The following is a 25,148-nucleotide window of genomic DNA, read 5'->3' on the forward strand; positions in this document are numbered from 1 at the left end:
GGCCTAATTCATACTGATCTTCTTCGGAGGTATCCTCAGAACAATCTTCATTGATTTTGACATTTTGTTCAATATCTTATAATATCTCTTGAATTTATTCATGATTGCTAGAAAAGGGGGATTGTTCAAAATAAGAAAATACTGTGTCCAAATTCAATTATCCTATTGTAAATATTTACAATAAGTGGAGACAATAATGGGAAATGTCTACGATAACTGAAACTTTTGCACACTATCTTTGAAAAACGGATTGTTTATGAAATCAGCTAAGCCGTCAATTTGAGGGGTCTCGTAGAGATAGATATACTACATACAGATTTCAAAAATTAGAAAGCCTAGGAAAAGATATTTTTGTGCATAAATTCTTTACATGAAATGATTAATTTACGATGCAAAATGGTTAAAATTAATGCTATGGTTTTTGAGATATTTCATTTCGAAGTTCAAAATCCGTCAAATTGGCGGGTCCCGTAAACATAGTATTAATGTTATTGTTATTTTTTAAGTGATAATTTAAAAAAGAGACTTTTTATTTATCAATAATTTATTTAAACATGAAGCCTAATATTGCTCCTTTCAGACTTAATTTGAATTGTTGAAGTGGTCACCACTTCTAGGAAAACTCCACATCTGGTCTTTTTAGCTTTCTCAAGCGCTGAAGCCATCGACAGCATATAGACAAAAGAATAGCAGAGAGGCAGACCATAAACAGTAGACAAGCGACGTTGACTTCGGGGTTTTCAGTTATAAAGTAACACTGCTAGCGTGCGGATCTGGACCATCTTAAATTGCATTCCTGTATTCCAGTATCAAGTCAAATATATATTTTGTATCTTACACTTTATCCACGCGTTTTTCTCTCTTTATATACCGAATAACCTCAACATGAATAAATCGATTTTTTAAAGAAAAATGCGTATTTTCGTTTACCCGTCAATTTGACGGGTCCTCGTAGAGATAGGTATATACGAAACGCCCATAAACCTAGTGTTAATAACGTATTGCAATATGGATTACTCCAGTAGGATTTAATGCCACTGACTTATAAGGTAATTATGATGTTTCTCGTTATTTTATAATAGTGTAATTTGCGTATCTAATTTTTACTGTGAAACTTGTACTTTATTTTAAAATTTAATTACTTCGGAATTTTCACTGTGTAATAACAATCAGTTATACAAACATAACTAAAAATAAAACCACGGTGTGTAATCTTATTGTCAGGCACCTAGAAGTTAAAAGTCAAGTCGAAAGCTATGATTATTTTCAACTTAAAAGCTTTCTTTTCTCTGGAAGCTTGAATTAATATTTGACTTTCGAAGCTCAGGATCACAGAACAAATCATAGAACAATATTTACATTTTTACATTTGATTTAATTATTATAAACTGTAAAATTAAACATTTCTTATGTATATGTATAACTTTTGTGCAAAAATTAGTATTATTATATATATATTTATATTTTTTGTTTATTATTCTATATTAAGCACAAGTTAAAGTCATTATATGTCTCAGATACATCGTAACCTATGATCTATGAGAGAGTTAACTGCAATTTCATCATGCTTCAATGCCTTCATTCGCTTTTATATTTTTCTAACATTATTTCTCATTACTTAATATATTAGAATAATAATAATGTATTAGTACAACGTGTATTATACATTTACTATATTGTTTTATTACATATCTTATTTATCATCAGAGTTGGAAGTTTTAATCACTGGTATAAATCCATACGGAGGTGTACAACCTCTAGTACTATCTTCTCCACTTCTATTTGATGATCCTTTTCTTCTTCTCACTGGTTTAGGCGAATTATCACATTTTATAATAAACTTCAGTTCAGCCATTAGTTCTTCTTTAAAGGAAACCTGAAATATATTTATCTAATTTAGTAAAACCGATCAATAATCCAATCAAATTGATTTTATTGTACTTACGTCTTCGCGTAAGGATGTACAGCCAACTTCCCAGATTAACTCGAATACAGTATAAAAGAAGGAAGCAGCAACGCCTACAGTCAATACTAGGAATACGCCACCCACATTGTCGAGATCCAGTTCCTCCGCGGCGCTCTGACCACCGTCTTCCTACGTATCATTCGCATATCATCATATAAAATCCATACGTTTGCGCATAATTTATGTATCGACTTCGTTCTTATCTCATTTTATTGAAGCATTTATCTATACGTACTCGACATGTTCCACCCCCACGTTTCTGCGTCCACCATTTTTTCTTCAATTCTGTTATCAAGCCGCTTTGTTGCATCTTTAATACGGCAGTGTTTAATGGATGACGATATGGTGATCCTACGAATCAGTATACAAATTTCATTTTTATAGAAATAATATTCCCGGCAGTAATTCAATTATATATTGCGATTGACGCAGACGAATTAGTATATATACCATTAGTTGCAAAGAATTTTAGATATTATTAAATTTCTAGAAATTTGTAGGAACAGCAAAACAATGAAAATATTCTATTCAAACTAAATTGAAATATTAACTGTCATACATTTTTCGTTATAAAATACAATTGTAATCATCATTTGAATTCCAAATTAATTTATGTTCAATTTTCAATCGTCGTAGCCTTGCAAACAAATTAATATACCAACTAACATTTGTTTGACTATCATATTTAAACCAAATTCAATTATATTTAATAATCAATAATTAATAATTAAATATACTTGAATAAATTAATAATTTAACTAAAGTCGTAATATAACCGGTGAATGAAATTTATCTATTTCTAACTATTTGTAAAATAGCATTGTTGTGCGACTACTGAAGTCGTTAGGTTTGTCTGTATTATTTGACAAGTTGTAAGTGTCACTTAAGATCTTACCCTTTCTCATAGCAATCCCATAACCCTTTGCATCAAGGAGTCCACCGATCTGAGTCACGTTGCAGTACCTTTCAGTGATGTATTCTATTGAGCTGGATTCCATTAGAAACGCGTAATCTTCTCTAAGCACCTTTGTCAATCCAGCATCATTGTTAGAAGGCAATACCTCTGCAGCGTTGTCCGTCATGTATTTGTACATCTCCTTGTACGTTGAGTAGTTGGAATCCTTGGAATGCATAATTCTTATAAAAATCTGAGTTAGAATAAATAACTGCAAGTTTCATTTGTCTAACGCTTGTTTTCGTTTTGATCGGTTAATGAGCGATTTGATAGAGATAGAGAAATTAATGTTACATTTTCCGGTAATCTGTCATTCAGAGTAATTTATGCGAACAATGAAGAAATCAATATGTTATATTGAGTTCTCAGTTATGAAAATTTGTTACGTTTCCAATTATATTAATTATTAATGATCTTTCATATTATCAGTATACTAAAAGAGTGACATGCTTTAAAATAAATTCTTCAAAAGAAATTATTTATTATTCTTTCCTATATTATATAAATTTAAGAAAAGTAAATTTTCTAGAAACTTAATTAGAAGCAGAAAAGTTATTATGAGGTTACTTGATTATTTAACAGGGAAAAAGTTATCTTGCACGATATAGCTAGTTATCTTTGAATTTTGATTTGGAATAAAATATTATTTATATGTATTCCTTACTATTAAAATCAGTTTTATTAATATAATATAATTTGATTCTGTAATTACCGAACTCTCATCCTAGCAAATATATAATTTATTTTTACAGTCAATTTTTGCAGACATCTCAAATAGATAGTTCTCTTTTTAAATATATCATAAATTTTAATCTATCGCTCTTCCAGAAAACTGTTAATATCAATGGAGGTCTATAAATTAATTTCAACCTAAATGTAAATAATATTATAGGGGAGTAATGTATTAATTTCACTCGATTCTATATTATCTACTTAAGCATTGCAACGAACGGGATTAAAATGTTTGTGATATCACAGCGTGGTTTTAATGAACAGGATTTGTACGTTTTACAATAAATAGGTAAGCTATTGCAACTATTATATTTAGGGTACTATAACTGTCAGAATTTATAAAATGTTTCTTCATCTTATCAACTCATACTCTACTGTTGTATACATATTAAATGAAAAATTTCTGGAATGATTCGTTAACAATACAAGTTTACAGAGACAGTTAATGATAGTTAAATGAAGCATCTGGATAAAATTAGGCGGTAAAAATTGATCAAAACATAAACATCTCTTACATTTGAAACAAGTACATCGATAACCTGTAATCATCCTGTAAAATTCGTTGCTACTGACAACCGTTTCATCAATTTTTACTGTTCTTCATGTTACGTTATCAAATATAAAGAAAATGTTACGTATTCAGTTGGACACTTACTTGGAAGAACATGAACGTAGATCCTCCTATTTTAGCGCCGTATTTAATTGTCTTTTTTCTTGCTAATTCTTCGACATTTGAGAAGGGTGATACTATTGTCTCGACGGTTAAGAACGCGGCTAAATTGGCAGTATAGCAATTGGCGATGATCAAACAGAAGAACCACCATGAAGTGGCCATCATTCTTGTCGAAAATCCTCTGTGCGATTGTAGAAATTTTACATTGATATCATAGAAATGTGTGTTGATTACGAGCAAGTTTTCATTAATTAAATATAAAACGATAAAAACGGTGTTTAATAAAAAAAAAGATAGAAATAGTAAAATAATAATACCAACGATAAATATTATCTTAATATTACTAACATTTTGTTTGATATAATACAAGAACAAAAAGGAAAAAATTAAAGAATAAAAGAATAATATAATATACGAATATAAGAACAAAAAAAATATTAGAAATTTCGAAAATACCACTCACATGGGTGCAATTTCGGAACCCTGCTGCATAAGACTACCAATGGTGAACCATAAAGAATTTTTAAAGGTAAACTGATTCTCAAGCACCTCTGGTTCCTCGATACAAGGATACGGATTATTCCACTCTGCAGGGCATATCCTACCGATAATGAATAGTACTACAGACACGAATATATAAGCTCCGATTAAATACCACCAAACTCCGGTCGAAAATGGCGATAAGAAGGAAAACAAACTGGGTGGCGTCTTCGTTGGTTTTCGATACAGAATACTTATTCCTGTAGGAACAAATGAAACCAGAATTACATTAAATATTTATACGTATAGGTATTAATGACATCTTCCAGACTGTGGACATCAATTGATTAACTGCATCAAGGTTAATCATTTTGTTTCTAAAGAATGAGTCATAATTATTATGATAATAAGATAAAACAATTTGTAAGAAAAGAAACTGATTAGTTTGCCCTGTGATAGACTCATTTAATATCTCTTTGCTCGAATCGAATAACAAATACTCTGATGTCAGTTTTGTAGTGAAGTCTTGATTATACGAATCCCGTTTAACCGAAATTCCATATTATCCGAGATTTGAACTTTGAACTTTACCTCTATCTTCGTTCCTTTTGAAAGTTTAACATAAAGAGTACAAAATTGTTGATAGTCAGATATAATTAAGGCAGTTAATCAAACTTTCAATCAATTACATAGTTCATTAAATTTAAATATATATACAATATTACATTATCAAAATGTTTTTTATAACTTTATTCCACAATTTATTACCGGCCTTATCGACCCTTTGGTATTACTCGAGTTTTCGATTATCCGAGATAGGTTCGCTACACATTACAGTCGGGTAATCGAGACTGTACTGTATTTCATAATAAAGAAATAGAAAGTAATGAAAATAAAGAAATTCAGTTTCAAAATTCACAATTTCCTGGACCCGTTATTAGTATTCGATTTGGCGTAAATAATGTAAAAATGGCGTAAAATGGCGTAATTAATCATAAACTCTAAAAGAAATTTTGGAAGCTATTTTTCATGATTTTCTAGTTTTCAATTAACGGAATCGATCAGTACGGACTTTAAATACTTCAAATATTTTAAAACGTTTCACATAAATTTCGCATGATCTCAAAGATATACCTAAATTCATAAAAGGCATCGTAAAGTCCACCGCCCCTTCTCTCTCTGCAGTTATAGTTAAGTCTGTAATTGCCAGATCAGCTTCCTGCAACACGATTTTGACGGACAACATATTTTAACTTTGCTTTCATTTCATTTAACAATACTATTCGTTTCCATTTAAACATTACTAACACCGGCGATTATTTTCCCAAGCATTCCCGTCCATTTGTTTAATTTCTTAGAGTATGATCCATACACGTTGTCTCTTTGAACCTCGAACGTGTAATTGAAACCCAACATTTTACTCAATTCTTGAATAATATCGATGCCGAACCCTTCATAACGATCATTTCCTGTCATCATATCGGCCGATTGTTTTAACATGCCATAGGGATGATTCTGTAAGAATGAAAGATTATATTTATGAGTGATAAAAGGGACATTTAAAGTAAACATATTTTATATCATTTCTCATTCGAAGCATATTAATTTGCATGACATAAGATTATTTAGTGATATTAATAATTTTATATTTTAATTAAAGGTTTATTATTTCTCATTCGAAGCATAATAAAAGGACTGAATATTATTTCCTTTGTACGATGTTGCAATATTCAGTAATATAAATAATTTTCCATTTCAATTAATGATCTGTTATTTGTCTTATTTTCAATCCAAAGGATATTAAAAATATTATGAATTATTGCCTTCATATGATTTTAGGTTTTTGTATAATTTCGTTAATTTCTGATTATAATTAGAACTTTATTATTTCTATTATATCCGTCATGTCCAATTTGGAAAATATTAAAAATTATTTCTCTCGTCTCAATAGATATACATATCTTTAAAATTGTTTCCCTTATGATATTCGACTATATTATAATAGCGATAATTTCGCATTTCGATCAAAGATCCCACGCATAAGATTCAAAAACGTAATTTTGTATTTTTACGCACAATTGCAATTAGTATGAGGAACGTTTTGTTCTGCAAGCTCAACTCTTCTTCAGATTTCTGAGGACGAGCTTCCAATAGCCATTCCACGTCATTCGTACTGTTCCATATTCCGATTTTCTTTAGTCCGTTTTCCGTCACTCTCACTATATCCAGCTGGAAATTACTACGAAATCCAGCGGTGTCGAATTTGATCAAACCAGTCAGACCTTCCATTTCGCTCTGAAATGAATCCACGATAATTTCAAATGTGAAATTTCGTACTGGATATAGGCACATCATTGGTTAACAGTAATTAAATATTTATTTTATCGGTGCAATGAACTTACGACTCGCATAAAATTATTCAGACTAAATCCGTGCTCCCAGCTCACTGTACCATCGCAAGGTAATGTTTTCACATTGGCTTTAATGGTGTCTCTCAAGCGTTTGAAAGCTCTGGCGAAAAGCTGTACAGCGTCGTACATGAGTGCGGGTTCAACGCGCAGTTTGCTAGGATCGTCCAAACCCCATTCGTATTTATGCATCTCCACAACGCTCGTTACGAGTGGACTTTCGGGATCGATTAAACGTACCCCGGTAAAATTCACTCCTGAATATTGGTATGGTTCTAGATCGATCGTCTGAAGATCCTGGAAGGAAGTTTAGCCTGTATAATATATTCATAAATATACGATATTTCTTTATGAAGTCTCCGCAATTTATGTATCAATATTATACAAACTTTGTCTTACTTGTTTGTAAGAAAAGAAATCGTAATTGGTTCTAGTTTCACATTGTGACCTAATAATTAAAGGGTAATAATCTTTAGAAGTAGACTGTTAGCATATCGTAGTGAAAAATAAATAAACGTGAGATTAAATATGTGACATCTAAGTATATTTTATATTTTATATAATAATATTATATATTTTATATAACTAGGAAGGTATGTATATAAAAGGGCTCTATATAAAAGAAACTAAGTTGATCGTGAAAGTATTTACGTCACATAATATCTAAGAATATTTTTTGGAATTAGTTGTACAATGTATTAAGATAAAGAAGAAATTATTTTACCAAGGAAGTTACTATTATTCTGTTCTTCTCCGACATAATTCCCACTTGCTGTGCCTGTTTCAATACCTCTTCCAATATATGAATCGAACAATCGATAAGAATGTTCTCAATCTCCTCGTCCTTGATTTCTCGCATCACTTTTCTGTAAAATGTAACCATCTATTAATTTTCATAACTAAGAGGATTCAAATGCGATTTACGAATTTCATTTGAAATATGCACCTGTAACTCGGCCCAGTTCCTAAATTGTATAAAAAGATCGTATGGGCCTTTATATCTAAATGCTCCAACAATCGGTGTGTACGAAACAGACTGTCGGTGTCTGCGTACAATATTGCGAAAATCTTCCATTCAAAGTCAGTTATGATTTTATTGAAGACCTGGCGGAATATCACCGTCGATTACAACATCGCGCAAAACTATAGATTCAGCAGTGTCTACTCATTCAACGAATCAAGTACCGTCAACAGTACTGTAAATGTTCTAAAAACTAAGTTTCTAAGGAACTATATTTATTTTCAATAATTGTATTCAACCAAAAAGACCTTATCAAAGTGTTCTTAAAATATACATATAAGTACACCAATCGATACTGAGGTGCATGTTACCGAAATGTGATTTCATAAAAATCTATAAAATAAATAATAAATATGTAAGCCGGAAAAACATAAAAGGTTCTTGTATTCTACGTACCATAGAGAGGGTTTCTGCATATGGAAATAAGTTTACTCCTATGCCACGAATTTGAGAGGGTTCCCATCTGCCATAAATATGCGGCACTTCCATGGTATCACACATACTCTGCACGTGTCCCGAGGTAAATCTATTGTTCGGACCGAAAATGGCAGCCACCCCCTCAGTCATCAATTCGCATACTGAATATTTTAGAAGAAATTCTTGAATTAATGAGCAAGTCGAGCTGTATAGAATACTATACAAAAGTCACAAAACACAAACGAAAATCTCATATTTATTTATACACAAACGAATATAAAGATACAAAGTTATTTAACATTGATTTAAATTTGTTTTTACTTTTTAAAAAGTATTTACTCTTACTATTATTAATATTTTGCCGAAGATATATTGATGAATTTGGAAAAATTAAAATTTTATGTGATATTTATCTCCTCTTTTTTAATATCATATATTTTATACTATTTTAATGCTCCAAATAATTTATTCGATAAAATATTTCTGAAAAGTTCGTGAATTGGAAGAAAGCTGCGAATACGTAGGATATTTAATCGTATAAAAATCGTATAAAAATATGATTAGTTGCCACTGTGACTTTTGAATAAAAGAGAAAACGTATTTCCAATGATAACTATACCTATTTGCGACACATTGAACGGATCCGTATCAATCTCGTTGGATTTTGCCACGAAAAAGACATTTGGAAATGCATCGCTCATGTGTCGTTGTTCGTTCACTCTTTTTATAGAGGTTTCGAAGGCACGTTGAAGGCCATCGTTAGTGTCGAACAATCCTCCTAAAAGAATTATGTGAAGACACGTGTGACTTTGGACGCGGCAGTGTTCTATTAATATTTGCGGAATGTGAGCTGGAAACAGTGACGGCTTCAGTCATGGATTCAAGCACGAGAAATAACTTGAGGGAACGAGACTCGAGGGTATTAATTTGGTTTAAACTTGAAATAAGATTTATTCTCTAGTTAGAAACATTTCCATGTCCAACTGACTGTTCCGCAAAATCACGCAAGTTTCCTCACCTACGTTAACACTCGCACCTTTGCAGGACCCCAGAACGCAGGAAAAGATGATCAATGAAAGACACTTGTAGTTGTCCAGCATCTTGTAGTCATGCTTTACAATACGATAGCGACGTGTTCTGCGTTAAAAATAAAACAAGACAATCTTCCTCTAACGATTTGAAAGCAAATATCAATATAGTATTTCTATCCTCTTAACTGGTTTTTATAAGATCAGAATTGGCTAGACGTGTCATTTATAAGCTAGACATGAAATAATGTATATAATATAATATATAATACGTATTCCATATTATGCACACGTGAACATGAAATATTTAGGCAGTTGAATATTTTCGTGAAACATTTTATAACACGGTATAATTTCCAATACTTCCTATAAAAAAATACTGTCGTACTATGTATACCGAAAAAACAATTCATTTAGGCAATAGTTTAATTTGTATCGTATATCATTCGTTCAAATTTAATAGAAACAGAATGGAAAATAGAATTTTAATAGAAACAATTTAAATTAATCAAATCTTGTTCGAGTAAGCAGAAACCATTAAAACATAATAAAAATTGCATATTTGTGAAATAGAGGCACGACGTTGTTTTTCGTTCGGGACAACATTGTGACGATTCAGAGCGAGTTTAAACGATAAACATTCTCAACAAAACAACAGGGATTAACTGAAATCGTCGGCATGAAAGCCTGGTCCATGAAGATGCGATTAGCTTCAAAGACAGCCAGACCAACCGGACTGATGCGAATTTATTTGCAATAAGACCATGGTACACCCGTTTCAACGGCTGGAGCAAACCGTTGGGATTCGAACGAGCACTTAACTATCCGACGTACTGTAAACCAGCAGGGAAGCGTATACACGCTTGAATTCTCGAGTTCGCGTAAATATTTAGAACCGTCTAAAATCAATCCTCCAATATTCAGCTCGCCTATTTATTTGAAGCTATCAAAGGATCTGTCAGATCCTCCCTCGACGCTCTAAGATTGACTTTCTTCCACGTCTGGCTTTTTCGACTGGGAAATACAAATTATTGGATGCTTGATAACTTTCTTCTACAAGCTTTAGACTAATGAATACTTGTGTAGTATTAAACAAGTAAAACGATAAAGTAGAAATTGCATTTTGTGGTGTTCATAAAATGAAGAATTGTAAATCGAAGAGTTCATAGGAATTTTGGACAAATTTTGGTTAAAGATAAACTTTAATGGAAAAATCTGTATTATTGGATATTTGATATTCGTGGTACGAGCTTTTCGTTTTAGCGGAATACCTACGGTAAACTGGTGAAAAAACAGAGCTTTTAGAGTTAATGGTAGAGTTAATGGTAATCCTGCATATTAATTTACACATTACATATCGGAAATTACATATTACATTACACACGCACATTTACATATTAATTTCGATTCGCCATCATCGACAAAAACGGGAACGTCAGTCGGCATTTGCGACGAGATAATTTTAGCGGAGATGATTTTTGCGTATTTTCTCGTCACGAAACATCGCGGCGTGGATGGAACACGCGATGCTATTGCGGAGCGTTATGCTATTGTCACCTTGCCAAACACATGTGCTCCGTCGCATTCTTTTTTATCCATTCATTCATCGCCATGGTCATTTCGCGTAGCGTCATTGTACGCAAACATCCACAGAATAATCCGTCACAGCGCGTCGCGACGCCCGTTCCGTGTCAATGTGCCATATCCAGCCGGCCGTAATCGCTTGAAAAACACATGAAAATCTTCGAGTGCCGCGTTACGACGCTCGTTATATTTAGATGCCGAGCGTCGTCGTCACTAACGCTTGTCGCTTAAAGCGGTGTGACATAGTTTCCATCGAATCGCCATCGGCTGCAGTTTTCAAGGGAATCGGCCTGCACGTTCGATGTCGCATATTTCCATGAAATTTCATTTCACATAATACTCCGTTCCGAAAATTCTTTCGATTTTCTCTTGAGTTCGATTAAAATATTTTTATAAGCAGAGCTCAATGAGAAAGTGATACAAGTGTATCTTTTTCCTCGTGCAGAGATAAATTAATAAAGATTTTGCATAGAAATGTACTGGCCATACGCTGCGTCAATATAATCACCGGAAACTTGGTTACAAGATTCTAAGTAATTCTACTGACGTAACCGTTACGTTTTCATTCCTACGTGATTTAATAGAATAAAAGATAGACAAAACAATGGACAATGATGCGAAAAAATATATTATTTTGCTGTAAAAATAATGTTTAATTATAAAGTTATTATAAAATTATAATTCATCTCAAACCAAAGATATCTATCATGAAAAAAATATACAGCTCTTAAGAAAGAGTTCGGATATTTTAGATAGAGTTGATATATTAAGCGACTTTGTTACTTTTTAAGCTTTCGATATTTGGTAATATACCTCAATATTTAGAAGCATCTATATCTTTTGATTCGATTTAAATTTCATTCCTACATTCTTTTCAAATCAAACATTTCACCACTCATGCCACGTTTCCTTCGTGCCTATTATAAAAAATTGATTTTCTAAACTATGTCTGATTTTTCTGGGAACTTGTGTCTTTCTCTATTAATGGATATTTTTATCCACCTTAGGCTCAAATCGGAAAGATCCATCCAATATACGAATACAATGATGTGCAATAACTCTACGTACTTAGATGGTATCAAATACTTCTGAAACATTGTTAAAAAAGCGAAATTATTGAGCTATCCGCGTCGTTATTGCATTACTGTTATGTTGAGCACATGTGTATGCCATCAAAGTAAATTGGAAAAGTGAATTAAAAAGTTATTGAATCGAAGACACGCTACGTGGTGGAAGTATGGTACGCTGTACGTTATATTCTCGAACGAAAATTAAAACAGAAGAGGCCAGAGGTTAAATGGGCAGGACAATGTGGCTGTCCATACAACGAGCGTGACAGGAAAAGGAAACTCACCTGAAATTACGATTACACACGGCTGGTTACCTGGAACACAAGTTAGATATACGTGCTTTTCAGAACGAAACTCAGGGCATGCACTCTAATTCCGAACGCCGGTTCCTACCAACCATTTCACTGCGCACACGCGGACTCCCTTCCAAGCCACTTGGATTTCGTTTGTGTATTTCACTCTAATATGGCGGGCATCTAGAGCTCGAACTTAATTTATTGTTAGACACAACGCTGCCATTTTCTCAAGTAGGCATCTTTTGGACAGAAGTGTTGCAGTTTTGCTTCTTCCGCGCTACATGGTGCGTAAACGCAATTATTAACGAAGTAAATGGTTTTCAATTTTGACGTATTATTTCTTTTTTGCGAAGACATTAGGAAAATTGTGTTTCTATTATTAATAATAAAATAATTCTGCGTTTAGCCGTTTGGTGTTAGAAAATTTGCAAAAAGTATTAGTAAAACAGAAAAGTTTGTGACATTGGTCGAGCCGTCTAGTTACGAGTGGATTCCTGAGAATAGAAGATCTACTTAGATCTAAAGAATGCTTTAACTTCGCTTAAAAACTATAAAGAATACTTCAAAATCTTGTTCCAATTTAGATTTTTAATTACCGATGTAAGGATATGTAATTTTAAAAGAATAATTTTAGAAAAGGAAGACAAATTTCTTTCTTTAGCGAGACAGATTTTGTATTAGGTGAGAGATTGATTGTGATTATTAACCTGTACATCGCACAACAGGTATTTCAGAATTTTTATTATGTTCGAGACAGTCTATTCCACTCAATCGAAATTACGTTTACACGTTGATATCACATTAACATTGTTTCTTCAATGAAAACGGAGTTCCAGGGTGAAAAACTTAAAGAATTTTCTGACGACGACACAATAATAAACAGTGTACAGCGAGATGTAGTTAAATTCACCGTAAAAATAAACCGGTACATGACGCGAACGCGACGTAACGACGAGACAAGCTGTTGTTACTTTTGATAGCGTGTTCGGCTTCTTCCGGAAAAAGTGTCTTTTCAGATAGAACACGGTTTCTATAGCGGCTTTCTTCAAACGATAAAATGGCACAAAGTCCTTTTTATATCCACACTGTGGATGGCAATTCGACGAAGTGAATCGATACTTTTAAGTCAGAAATCTCGAGCATTTTTTATATGGAAACATCAAATGTTTGTCTGTTATTTTTTAAGATAAAATGGATTGGATACAACACGAAGAGGATTATTCGATTAAAGGATCCCTGTCTTACGATTTTTAATTAAAGACATTCATAAGATGTAGTATTTAATGTAATAAATATTATATACCTCGAATTGTTATGGATATAGCAAATTTCAAGTGGTGTCCTTAATAATGAAACTACTGAAATTAAAAGATTAAAATGATTCTCTTCTGAAAGAATTAAAACGATACGTTATCTCGTTATTTCTTGTTTTCAATTTTTCCAATTTAAAGTATCTATATTTAATCCTTTCTTTTAGAGTCTCCAATAACTTTCTTTCTATCTGGAACAATAGAACTAGAAAAAGTTACTCTATGGAGTTTATTATCTTATCTAAAGAGATTCACAACCTCATTTACTTCCTTAATCTATTTCTCTCATTCTTCTCTCGCCCTAATTTTCAAGACAATTAATCAACCCCTGAACGTACGCAGCAAAACGTTTAAAAACGAACTTTCGAACGAAGAACATCAAGAAAAAGATGACTGATTAATTGTACAAAAGGCAGAGATACGCAGCGAGCGGACCAAGATAAGAAGACATAAACCGAAGAAAAGAGAGAAAGAAGGTACAACCGGCGGAGAGATAGCAAAGTAAATTAAATAGCTCCGTTAGCGTCCTAGGGAGCAAAGAGAAGGTAAAAGCCATGGAACTTGGATACATTAGTGAATTAGTTACGTTAGCGGTTTGGGATTTAGTTCTCTAATCAAAAGAACGAAGAGTGAAGGCTGTGGCAATTGATGTAAAAGTACAACTTCTCGGGGACCAATTACGTGGTAAAGTAGAACTTCTCCGATGTAATCAACGAGGGGATTATGGCGTTGGTTAAGTACATTATGCGTGGAATAATTTTCTCAATTGAAACCGGAGCAACCTGACACCTGACAATCGATCACAGGACGCACTAAACGAATGTTTGAATAACCTTACGAAGGAGAATCTTTCGACTATACCATCAGTGAAATTTTAAACGCAGATGGAGATATCGTGGAACTAAATTGCTGATAATGTTGAGAATTTTTTTAAATTTAAAGAAGAATGTGTTTTAATTAATCATATAGCACAAATGTCAGTAGTTTTTATGACCGACGAATCTTTCGTTTTGTGCATATAATATATCTTATATTATAAATTATTGTAAATTATAATATATCTTATATTATAATTATTTATGTTGCAAAAGCTAAACAATCAATGTTGATAGAAACAATCAATGTTTGACTTTTTTATTGTATGGATGAATTAAGATCTCAATAAAAAAATTCTTCTGAAAAGTTGCAAAAGGTCTTGCATACGAAGTTCATTCTTCTAGGTTCTCTAAATGATAAATAAATCAAACCTGATAGACAAAGTAATAAACAAAATACGCCCACTGAGAATTTACAGACGATGAGTTTTATTCACGTTTAATATGATGCTCGTAGTACACTTTATGTAAGAAGTATAATCAATTGGCTCTTAAATTCGGTACGATGCGAACGCAATGTATGCGATACAAATAATATTTACAAGTACGTGTATAATTCACGATTTATTCGCATGTATGGCTCGTGTGAGAATATGTCGTCCATGCGGGTTTGTATCGCATTTTTTGTACGTATTTTAAAAACGATTCGATTTGGTGTACACACATCGATGTATGAACGAGTCGACGATAAAGGAAAGGAACAAAAAATATACAAAGAACAAGAAAGAAATAGAAATAAAAAGTCGCGATTGTCACATATATACGTCGTTCTAAAAAATGGTGCATGGCGGTGAGGCAAAAATATTATCAAATAACGCCCAAATTTCGCCGCTAATCTCATTCCACTGATCTATCTGCATCCGGAAATTGATCATTCCAGATAGGCTAAGCCAGCATCCGTGCATGTACGATATTCGCGCGTGTTTACGCCTTAGGAGAGACGGAAGACGGAAATTAATACTGCTCAGTCCAGGGCGTTCATGAACGGCGATGTACCAGCTGCAAACAGGCTTTCCATTAACTCTGTTAACCAGTTTAATCCGTGGAATCGTTGGACGCTTAAGAAAGGAACATTGCAATGCCGCGACCGGCTACTGAAATCTGTCTCGGTCTGAAGGAGATTTAATTGAATTTTCAGTCGAGTTAGTTTTTTGAAAGATTATTCGAATTTGCCAGGTCTAAAATCATATAAATGCGACACGCTCTAAAGGAAATTTAATATTTAATATTATAACGAATTCAGAAGGTATGAAACGTTTAGAAAGTATTGTGAGATTTAAAGAGGATTTAAGAATTATTTAGATATATATAATACTTCGTACTGCGTTTAGTAATTCAATTAATAATTGAATACTTATTTGAGATAGTTTTTTGAAGAATAATTAGAAATCTAAAGCTATTCAAATTGCTAAATCAGATTGCTATAAAATGTACAAAGCAATATTTAAACAGTAACTATTGTATTCTGATTTTATTATTTTATCAGCAATTCTGACCTATTCTATTCGCAATATGTGTAATAACTTTCAATTAATACACATGAATCTGCCCTAGATTTCAAAGGACTAATACCGTATACGATTGAATCAATGAATATCCGAAGTCAGATACAGATAGATCAATGAAATCCTGCGATACATGATAACGAGGTCGAGAAATTCGTTAGCGAAACAACGAGCTGGAATATATCGTCGATTTGCTAGAGGAGTGACGCATTTGAAAAATTTACGCTTTTTCAAAATCCAGGGTATAAGCTGCACTAAAAAAAGCCTTTTCGTTGTTAAATAATTAATAGTTTTCTATTTCAAATAAAATTTGATAAAAATTTGCGTTCCTTAATCGTGTCACTTCCCTAGCATATCTAGAATATAACATAAAACTGTAAAATCGCTTATTCTATCTACATTCGATGAAACATCTACATACAACGTTTGCACCAATGGACACGTTATCTTACAGCATCGAAATGATACTTAAACGAAGACATACTTTTAGAAGTCGTATGAACAGATTTTTCCCCATGAACGTTCTATGGTACAATGCCATAGAATAGATACGTTTAGTTTAGTTCGTAATCTTAACGATGATTATGATTATGTACACTAAACGAATGTATCCAAACGTCACCGAACAGATAGAGACAGAATTTGTACAGTGTTAATTATCTTGTGATATTTTTCTCAAGTGATCACGAATGTAGATACTTTCTTTAAAAATGAGCGACATAGTCCATAATAATAGAGTGAATTGGATTCAATGACGTTTTCCTTCGCTGTTCAAGTAACGTTTCATATGCATCAATTACAAAATCCACAGTTTTTGTTCTTTCTCTCTTTTTTCGATCGCTCTTGACATGTATACGTTCTTCAAAAAGTTTGTCATTTGTATTGTAACATATCGTGCGGAAGACATCGCATATTTGATTATTTAATTTTAATGTTTAATTAAGTTATGTGGGAGTGAGTTCATAAATTACTTTCTAATATATTCAAGAAATATACGGGCGTGGACAATAATTATTGCCGTTTCCTGTATCCGCTACTCGTTTCTGATATTAGTCTGTTGAAATTAAATACATTCGAGGTTTCGAAGCATTTTAACAAAACTGATAAAATATGGAAATACCATTACATGATTACATTATTTCACTCTATCATAAATTCAGACTCGAATAAAAAGTTATAAATAACCAATTCTAACGACCAATTTTGTTTAAAAATTCCTTACTGCGCCATGTGTGCGTGAAGCTTACAGATATGAAAAATATGATGTGATACATTTTCCGTTGTGTAGAAAAGAACAATTTAAAAAATAAGTCAGTTATCAAGTAATCCCGGATTAAAACTGTGTTTGTATTTGATTTTAGGATTACATATGTGTTTCCATCGCGCTCTACAACGTTAATAAAAATTTAAAAATATTACTTGTGTAGAATAGTATCGATTAAGTTAAAGTTACATAACAACAAAGCTAATATATTTCGTCACGTAAAGAGTATCGCGGGTTCTGCAAGTAATATTTCATATTAAAATACATCTTTTTAGCCACCAAGTTTCATAAAAGTCAAAAAATCAACGAAAATGGACTTATCATATATTTTTCATGTGGTCTTCATATACATATAAAATCGCAGAGACAGCGACAATTAAAGATTAGACTTTCGCGGCGACAGCTCACGCCGTGGCCGCTTAGGCTGCGTTTCGTTTCACGACGGCCACCCTCTTTTGCCACGAGTGGCGCAACGAAAGACAAAGGATCTCGAGACTGCTCGTTAATCTTTCCACTCAAATAGCGTGCGTCGTTGTCTTCCGCACGGCACGATAAATTCCAGTGAGCTCCAATTAACGACTGAATGACTGTACACTGTACACTGTATAAAGTGCTGGTCGAAGTACTGCCATGTTCGTTCGTTCGCGTCACTTGTAAAGACAAAGAACGAAAAAATGGAAGAAAAAAAGAAAGAAAGAACCAGACTTATACACATACACACATAGAAAGAGAGAAAGAGAGAGAGAGAGAGAGGGAGAGAGAGAGAGGAATAAAGCAACTGGAGGAGGTGGATGGTTTCCACCTCGCGCTAAACTTTTAGTTCGCGCCTCGTTGCTTCTCTCGTCGTATCTCTCGTTCGTCGATTGCCTTCATAGTTCATCGAGTCGCGAGTTCGATTAGTCCCGTGCACGTTGCCCTTCTCCCTTCGACGATGATTCAGCTTCGTAGCTTCAGGTCAAAGGCGCTTTCCCCACGAAGTGTCTGTACTTGTTGCATATCGGATACCTGCCCTCCTCGGACACGATCGATAGGTTCGATTGCTGCCTCTCGCGACTACACAGTGTCTTCTTCGCGGACTTTTTTGTTCCGTTCCCGCAATCCAGCGCATAACGCAACTCGCTCGCCATCTCCGAGCACATGGACTTCTGGAAAGTTCCAGTAAACACCCGCTGCATCCCTTTAATTGTGCTCTCTTCGCGATATGCGAAGCTTCGTCAGCCAAGTGCGATGACGCGTGTACGTATAGTATAATATGCACATAAATATTTTAACCTGGTTTTGATATAGTCGAGATACGAAGTTTTATTGGCGCAATAACCTTTTTTGTCCCAGAGTAATTGCAGGTTGCTAGTATGTAGTTCCTTCGTGGGGGTTGTTTGAAGCAGAGTGAAAGAAGTTGGCAAAGAATATGTTCAAGGGAATGTTTTTAAATGTACATAATTTTGTTTATAGTAGGTTCTTTTTTTGGAGATAGGATATTTTATTGAAATAAATGACTACAAACTTTGGACAAAACTAGCTTCTTCCTAATTATATTAGTTAGAAATGTGGCGTTTCAATTTCAATTGGTATCGTTATGTCACATGTAATCGTAATAGTTTGCGATAAATTTAATTTTAATTTAGATTCTATATCTCACACGATAAATACATTTACAATCATGTGCTGCTTTAATATTAAGATAATACAAATTCGGTTAGAAAATGTATACGTAGGATGAATATGATTAACCAGAATTGTCGAGAATTGTGTTTTTGATGTTTATGCGAGGGTTGTAAGAGGATCACCACTGTATTTGTTATGTAAAACAGGATAAACACGAAACAAATTAAAATAAAATAACATTCTCAAAAAACAAATTAACTTAACCAAAACTCCTATAGGCTGTTTGTATTTCAACAATACCAATTGAAGATTCAAAGTTCAGTATCTTATGAGAAGTACCTGTAAGTAAACAAGTTTATAGACTCTACGATAAGATAGGAATTCTAACCCAGACATCTTACAAAGGACTATAAAGTATATCGCTTCCTTAAGATTTTTGGGTTCATGGGACACTCTACGATCCAATGATATTAACTGAAGTAGTTACAAGAATGAGAAAACAAGTTTAAAGACTCTGCAGTAGAATAGGAACTTTGAGTTAGACATCTTGATGAGGACATCAAGCATATTGCTCTTTTAAAATTGTTGGGTTTATGCGACGCGTCATGGCACGAAGCTGACTTTCTCGAGATAAACAATTCTGCTGGATATATGCATGCAGCCTTAATTAATAATCAATTATTTCATAGAAGCTGTGAGTAAATGAAGGAAAAAATACAAGGAATCAAGCACACATAGTAAACCAGTTTGTATCTTATAATTATTCGTGCGATGTTCAACAAATAATTTATAACAATCTGCATTGTTTTTAATAAATTTTCATATGAAACGGTATCCATAAACTGTAAATAAGGAAAATAAAGTATTAATAAAAAATTCAATTCGCAAAGGAGACGAACATAAAACTAAGAAAATTACTCACACCATACTGGTGTTACAAGAATTATTTTTTTGTTTTACCCTGTTTAATTAATAACAAGAAAATAACAATGATGAAAATGGAAACAATTTTTCAATACATTTATTTTAGTTTCTTGTAAACTTTTCTATATATATATGTATATATATTTATCTAACAAATAAAACAATGTTTAAACTTTGAAAAACCCAACAGATGAATAAACCGAAGGATTCTTGTAAATATTTCCTTCCTCCGTAAAAGTTCGTTTAATAATTCCATTTCCAACATTGCGGTATACCGAACGACAAAAAAAAGTCAACTGTTCGGAAAGAAATATCTCATGCTCTACGGTCTGTCAATCGACAAGTGCTATGACACAACGAGTAGCAGATACATAGTAGAAAAGAAAAGTTGCTCACCTCCTACGTATCCATGGCGGGAGAGAAAGAGAGGCAAGAAACATTGCGACACAACTAACAATGTCATACTAAACTGTCACACATCGTGCGCGTGTCCTTTCGAACCGTACATGTGATTCATTCTTTAACACCTACGTTTCGATTGCGATCACTGTTCTCATTATTTCTTCTTTCTTTTTTTTCTCGTTTCATATCATACAAGTTTATACGAATCGAGACATATAGAATCTTCTATCGCATAATTGAATTTCTTCTCAAATGTGAAGAGTCTGCAAACTTCTATCGGTGGAATAAAAATTTTATCATATCGTTATTTGATTATATTCGATCATATTCAGAAGACGGATTTTTCATCTTTCTTTTTATTTAATTCACAAAAGAAGCTTACAGACTCTACATAGAACAGCGATTCACTCCTCGAGCTACACAATATGTACATACAATAAAACGTTTGCAACTTGACGCTATACATTAATTATCTAGTCGGTATAAAATCGTGATTGTTCATGTAAACAGTTCGTTACTCCTCACCATACGATTCAGTCGCGATCGCAGTGAATTCATTAGAAACAGAAAAAAAAGAAATCACACCGCGTTTGTATTTTTATATATTCCATTCTTTTTTTGTTCTAGCTTTTATATGTAACAATCGCGCGAGATATCGTTCATTCTCGCTGCGAGGCTTCAAGTCGGTCGTCAATTAATCTAAAAAGGTTTTGATATGAGCAAATAGCAAACGCGTTAACCTTTCCAATTTCAATATCTGCATCATTTCACGGCTCTGTCGTTAAGGGATGTTGCGGACAAAAAGAAAACGGTCGTTTTAAATCAAACGTTCCCTTTGGACTGTTCCTTCTTCTTCTTTTCTTTCTTTCCCTCGTTTTCGTTCTTTCATTTTTTTCTCTTTTTCTTCCCTTCTTTCCATTCTTTCTCCCTTTTTCTCTACTTAATGAAATTCCAACGACACCGTACGTTACCCGATAATAATTGATTGGGTAGTGTTCCGCCGATAACGTTCCTGCTAGATTGTCGGTCGAGATTACGGTTCTCGAAGGGATAAGAGAAAAAAAAAGAACTGGAAAGGTCGAGGATCGTTGCTCCTTCGTTTTGATTATACGTTCGTTTGAACTTTCTACAGTTTGTGTCTGTCAGTGTTTCACACAGTTCTCGATCACTGATGTGGTGGAGTTCCTCCTTAGGTCCGTCGGGTCAGATACGCTTTTCTCGGGCATAGGAATCTGTTTCGTATTTCTGTTCGTTCTCTATTGTTCCGTTCATTTTTGTCTTTCTATCTTTGTTTCGTTCGTTTTTATATTACTTTAGTTTCTGGCTCGCGAACGAATCCCTACAGGATCGCCCGCTAGTGTAGATCGGTAAAAGCTTCGCAGATCGGTTTCCCCGAGGATTTCTGCTTCTAGAACAGAACACGAAAATGCTCGGGTAAGATTGCGTTAGGTGGCACATCAGATCGATTAGTCGGATCGACGCGATGCACGCAAAGCATTTTTGTTTTTGATAAGAAAAATTAACTCGAGCGAGAGTAACGACAGTTGCCCGGTTGGGGACACTTGGAAACGAATGGACTGCTCGTAAATAGATAGAAACTAAAGTTCGCTGAACGTCGTAGGTGAAAAATGGAAAACGCGATAAAATCGTCGTCGAACCGAAGATTGAACTCTATCGAAGATAAGATTATTGAGAGTGTAATTGCGAAATTTACAAACGATTTATGATTCGCTTTATTTATATATTTTGTCAAAGGGAAATAAAATAATTTAATCTATCAAAAGCAAATAAAACAAGAAGAATTTTATACAAAGAGAAAAAAAGAATTGAAAATGCAGTGTGAAGAGTATTAAAATCCTCAATTCTCATAAGAGTTAAATATTAAATTCTTCGTCAATTCTACAATTTTTAAAGTCCTTAAAATCAATTAATTTATAGATTTCATTATTTATAACTGAGGTAGGCTGCAGCATTACAAAAATAGGAGATACAGAAACTTTCATTATTGGGTAAAATTAAATGGTACTGTAAGAGGATTTCGTTGATATAATTTGAAAGATAAAGTATTACTCAAGTATTACCCTGATAAAGTATTAGTACACAACCTCGAGACACACTTCAATTAAGCTATACTTGAGATTCTACAGGCCATTTTTCCTCAATATCTACCACAAAGTTCCCCTACAATTTTTCAGCACCCTTCGCAGACCCTTCCAGCAAGTCATGCTAATTCTAAAGTAAATTGAAGAAAGTATCAAAATTCTGTTTGTGTACACTGTAGAGTATACAGAAACTTCTCATAACTGAAAGAAGTTCGTTTCTCTACTCAGACGCTTAGAAAACGTGTAGCTCGTTCACTACTGACCCAATTTTTATTGTAATAATTTTGTATCAATCTAGACGGAGCTTTTTTATCCAATAGCTTAAAAATTAAATAATTTAAAGATAAATCTTTAAATATGTTTGACATACTAAATATATCATTATGTGTTGATTTTTGAAAACTAGTTCATCATTGTAAATATTTGTTGAATCGTCGTAAAGTACTTTTTTTGCAATTTATACTAATTTTTAAGTTGAAATGAGTATAAAAGAACATATGATTTGGAAATGGTTAATTTGGGATATTGGAATCTTCGATCCACATTCGCGTCCACGTAAAACGATTAGCATCTTCAAACTCGAGCAAGTATCGCAGCTACTCTGTTGCGGTCTGAAGTAGCGCGGCTCCGAAGGCGAACAGCAATACCAGACGTTTGTTGGCTGACGGAATTGTTTGCTCTCGGGTACGCGAGGTCACTGGCGCAAAGCTGCATATCCGTATTTGTGGACGAGCCCTTCTCAAATACTTGCCTGTTTGCTTACCGCTTGAACGTACGCAAACGGCAGCTCAAATACATATTGTAGACACGCGAGCTTCGTACGAGCTTTCCGCTCGAGTTTCTCCCAGTCGCGCTTTAATTTCATTGCTAAGCCCACTGGAATTTTCTTTTGTGAACGAAATTCATCGATTGTACTTCTCGTACTTCTCATAAACCGTGCGCTCGTCAATGAATTCCATTTTCAATTTTGTTTATGAGTTATTGGTAAGACATAAAAGATGCTGTGTTGATCGTTGTCATTCTATTTGTACACACACGATTTGTCAAAAGTATGTAAACAGCCGCTTATTTCTGACAGAATGTAACTTGATTACAAAATTGTTAATGAGAACGATTTTATTTTTTGTGATCGTTACAACAATGTATAATAGTATAATATTCTAACTGGAAATTTAGTTTTGAAAATAATATAAAAATAATACCTATAATAATAATATGTCTATAATAATCTATAGCATAAATAATAGTGTAAAATAATAAAACTGACATTGGTAAATGGAATTTTTAATGCAGTTCTCTTCCAATATCTATTTTATTTTTATTCGATTTGTTTTGTATATCAATTTTCTTCGCTTTATGCGAAACAAACATTTTTCCGAATATATCTGCGTTCGTGAATCAACAATCAGCATTCAATGAAATTCATTTAGTGGATTACCATGGGAATTGACTATTAAAATATCACGGTGACTGGCCATTCTAGTCGAAATCTTCGCAACCTATTTAACACGTGAAATTGTATTTTTATTTCATAAAAATAAACTGCACTCTCGTGTTTCGTAACAATACACTCTCTTCTCTCCCATTTCATTTCTGCATCCACTCCTGAATTCCCATTTCCCCCAATCGAAACTATCACAATTCAAACATCGCTAGTACCAAACGGACAGTGAAGTCTCGCTTTGAAATAAATTCATGTCAATCGAACAACAACTAAAATCCGCTACAATCGACTAAAGAAACGAAGTCAATCAACGCATCGTAAAAACAAGTGGAAACTTGGAATACCAAATTAGCGTCGTAACTTCCGTTTACCAAAGTCTATGAATAATTACTCTCCCAAGAACAAAGACGCTTTACGCCCCAATATCTTTTCACTTATCTCGCGTCCTATATTTCTTCGAACTAAAAGACGACTAAGGAAATGGAAGACGGACGAGGACGGAAAGAGCGAATTAACGCCATGATATCAATCAACCGTATCTCTAATTAGAACCCCAAACAATTATAATGGCGAATCGTTTCAAGAACAAAGACGCTTCGCGAGTCTGTAACTGGTTTTTCCCTCTGATACGTCGTGATTCCATCGATCACAGCGAGAAGCCGATCAGACCCGAGTGGTTTTGTGGGTGCACCGTGACCATTAAAGAGGAACTCCACCATCACGCGAACATCAACTGATGTATTCGCGCGGTATATCGGGGTAGATCGCATCGGGATCGAGGTGCGTGTTGGACGACGTTACTTCAGGCGCGATCACGCCCTCTTCGACGTGCTATCTGACCTCACTCACCCGTTCCTCAATGGCGACCTTCCGGCTTTTCCAGACGAACTCGCATACCGCGATCACGCAAGCGATGCCCATACCGCCCATCAGAACTACGAACACCCCGCCTACGTTTGCCAGTCCTAGTTCGTTCGCTGTTGAACTGCTCTTCGACATGTCGTCCTGTTGCAAAAAGAGAAACATTTATGAGGCAATAATACAAATCGCCTATTTGCCGAAGTGGTTAACTTCGCGTAACAAACAG

At 33.9% G+C, this 25,148-nt stretch overlaps 2 protein-coding genes and 1 long non-coding RNA gene across 9 annotated transcripts in view; 1 reads left to right on the plus strand and 2 right to left on the minus strand.

Annotated features, from left to right (window-relative positions):
* Nucleotides 1–1,567: 1,567 nt before the first annotated feature.
* Nucleotides 1,568–25,035, minus strand: LOC126919633 (glutamate receptor ionotropic, kainate 2-like). Of its 3 annotated transcripts, none has more exons than XM_050729111.1 (16): nt 24,911–25,035; nt 9,671–9,789; nt 9,272–9,430; nt 8,632–8,813; nt 8,161–8,318; nt 7,939–8,080; nt 7,209–7,511; nt 6,883–7,101; nt 6,115–6,321; nt 5,941–6,025; nt 4,790–5,066; nt 4,309–4,507; nt 2,862–3,087; nt 2,202–2,317; nt 1,946–2,095; nt 1,568–1,876 (listed from the first exon to the last, which is right to left on the minus strand). In XM_050729111.1, the coding sequence occupies exons 2-16, from the start codon at nt 9,750–9,752 to the stop codon at nt 1,694–1,696; spliced, it is 2,688 nt and encodes an 895-aa protein (XP_050585068.1). In that variant the 5' UTR covers nt 9,753–9,789; nt 24,911–25,035; the 3' UTR covers nt 1,568–1,693. The 3 variants fall into 3 exon arrangements, with proteins under 3 accessions (XP_050585068.1, XP_050585066.1, XP_050585067.1); XM_050729109.1 differs by lacking the exon at nt 24,911–25,035 and adding an exon at nt 12,619–12,744; XM_050729110.1 differs by lacking the exon at nt 24,911–25,035 and adding an exon at nt 11,069–11,908.
* LOC126919640 (uncharacterized) lies at nt 12,792–14,038 on the plus strand. Its single transcript, XR_007711744.1, has 2 exons — nt 12,792–12,914; nt 13,817–14,038. It is a non-coding gene; the product is annotated as an uncharacterized LOC126919640 (long non-coding RNA).
* The window catches only part of LOC126919631 (glutamate receptor ionotropic, kainate 2-like), a 283,328-nt gene continuing 273,401 nt past the window's right edge, over nt 15,222–25,148 (minus strand). For 4 of the 5 annotated variants that reach the window (XM_050729101.1, XM_050729102.1, XM_050729103.1 and 1 more), the window contains 2 exons: nt 24,911–25,066; nt 15,222–18,729 (listed from right to left, as the gene is read on the minus strand). In XM_050729101.1, coding sequence (XP_050585058.1) covers nt 18,535–18,729; nt 24,911–25,066 — 351 coding nt within the window. In that variant the 3' untranslated portion in view covers nt 15,222–18,534. Of the gene's footprint in view, nt 18,730–20,669; nt 21,924–24,910; nt 25,067–25,148 lie in introns of those variants that run through there. The other variant, XM_050729105.1, reaches the window with a different exon arrangement.

The sequence above is a fragment of the Bombus affinis genome, chromosome 8, assembly GCF_024516045.1.
Source record: "Bombus affinis isolate iyBomAffi1 chromosome 8, iyBomAffi1.2, whole genome shotgun sequence".
NCBI classification, from domain to species: Eukaryota; Metazoa; Arthropoda; class Insecta; order Hymenoptera; family Apidae; genus Bombus; species Bombus affinis.

Excerpts from the sequence above, each read along its gene's own strand:
- LOC126919633 (XM_050729111.1), bottom strand. The coding sequence starts at position 9,752 with ATGCTGGACAACTACAAGTGTCTTTCATTGATCATCTTTTCCTGCGTT. Across the intron at positions 6,322-6,882 it reads TCCTCATACTAATTGCAATT|AATCATCCCTATGGCATGTT; the intron begins GTGCGTAAAAAT and ends TCATTCTTACAG. Across the intron at positions 1,877-1,945 it reads GTACATCCTTACGCGAAGAC|GTTTCCTTTAAAGAAGAACT; the intron begins GTAAGTACAATA and ends AATATATTTCAG.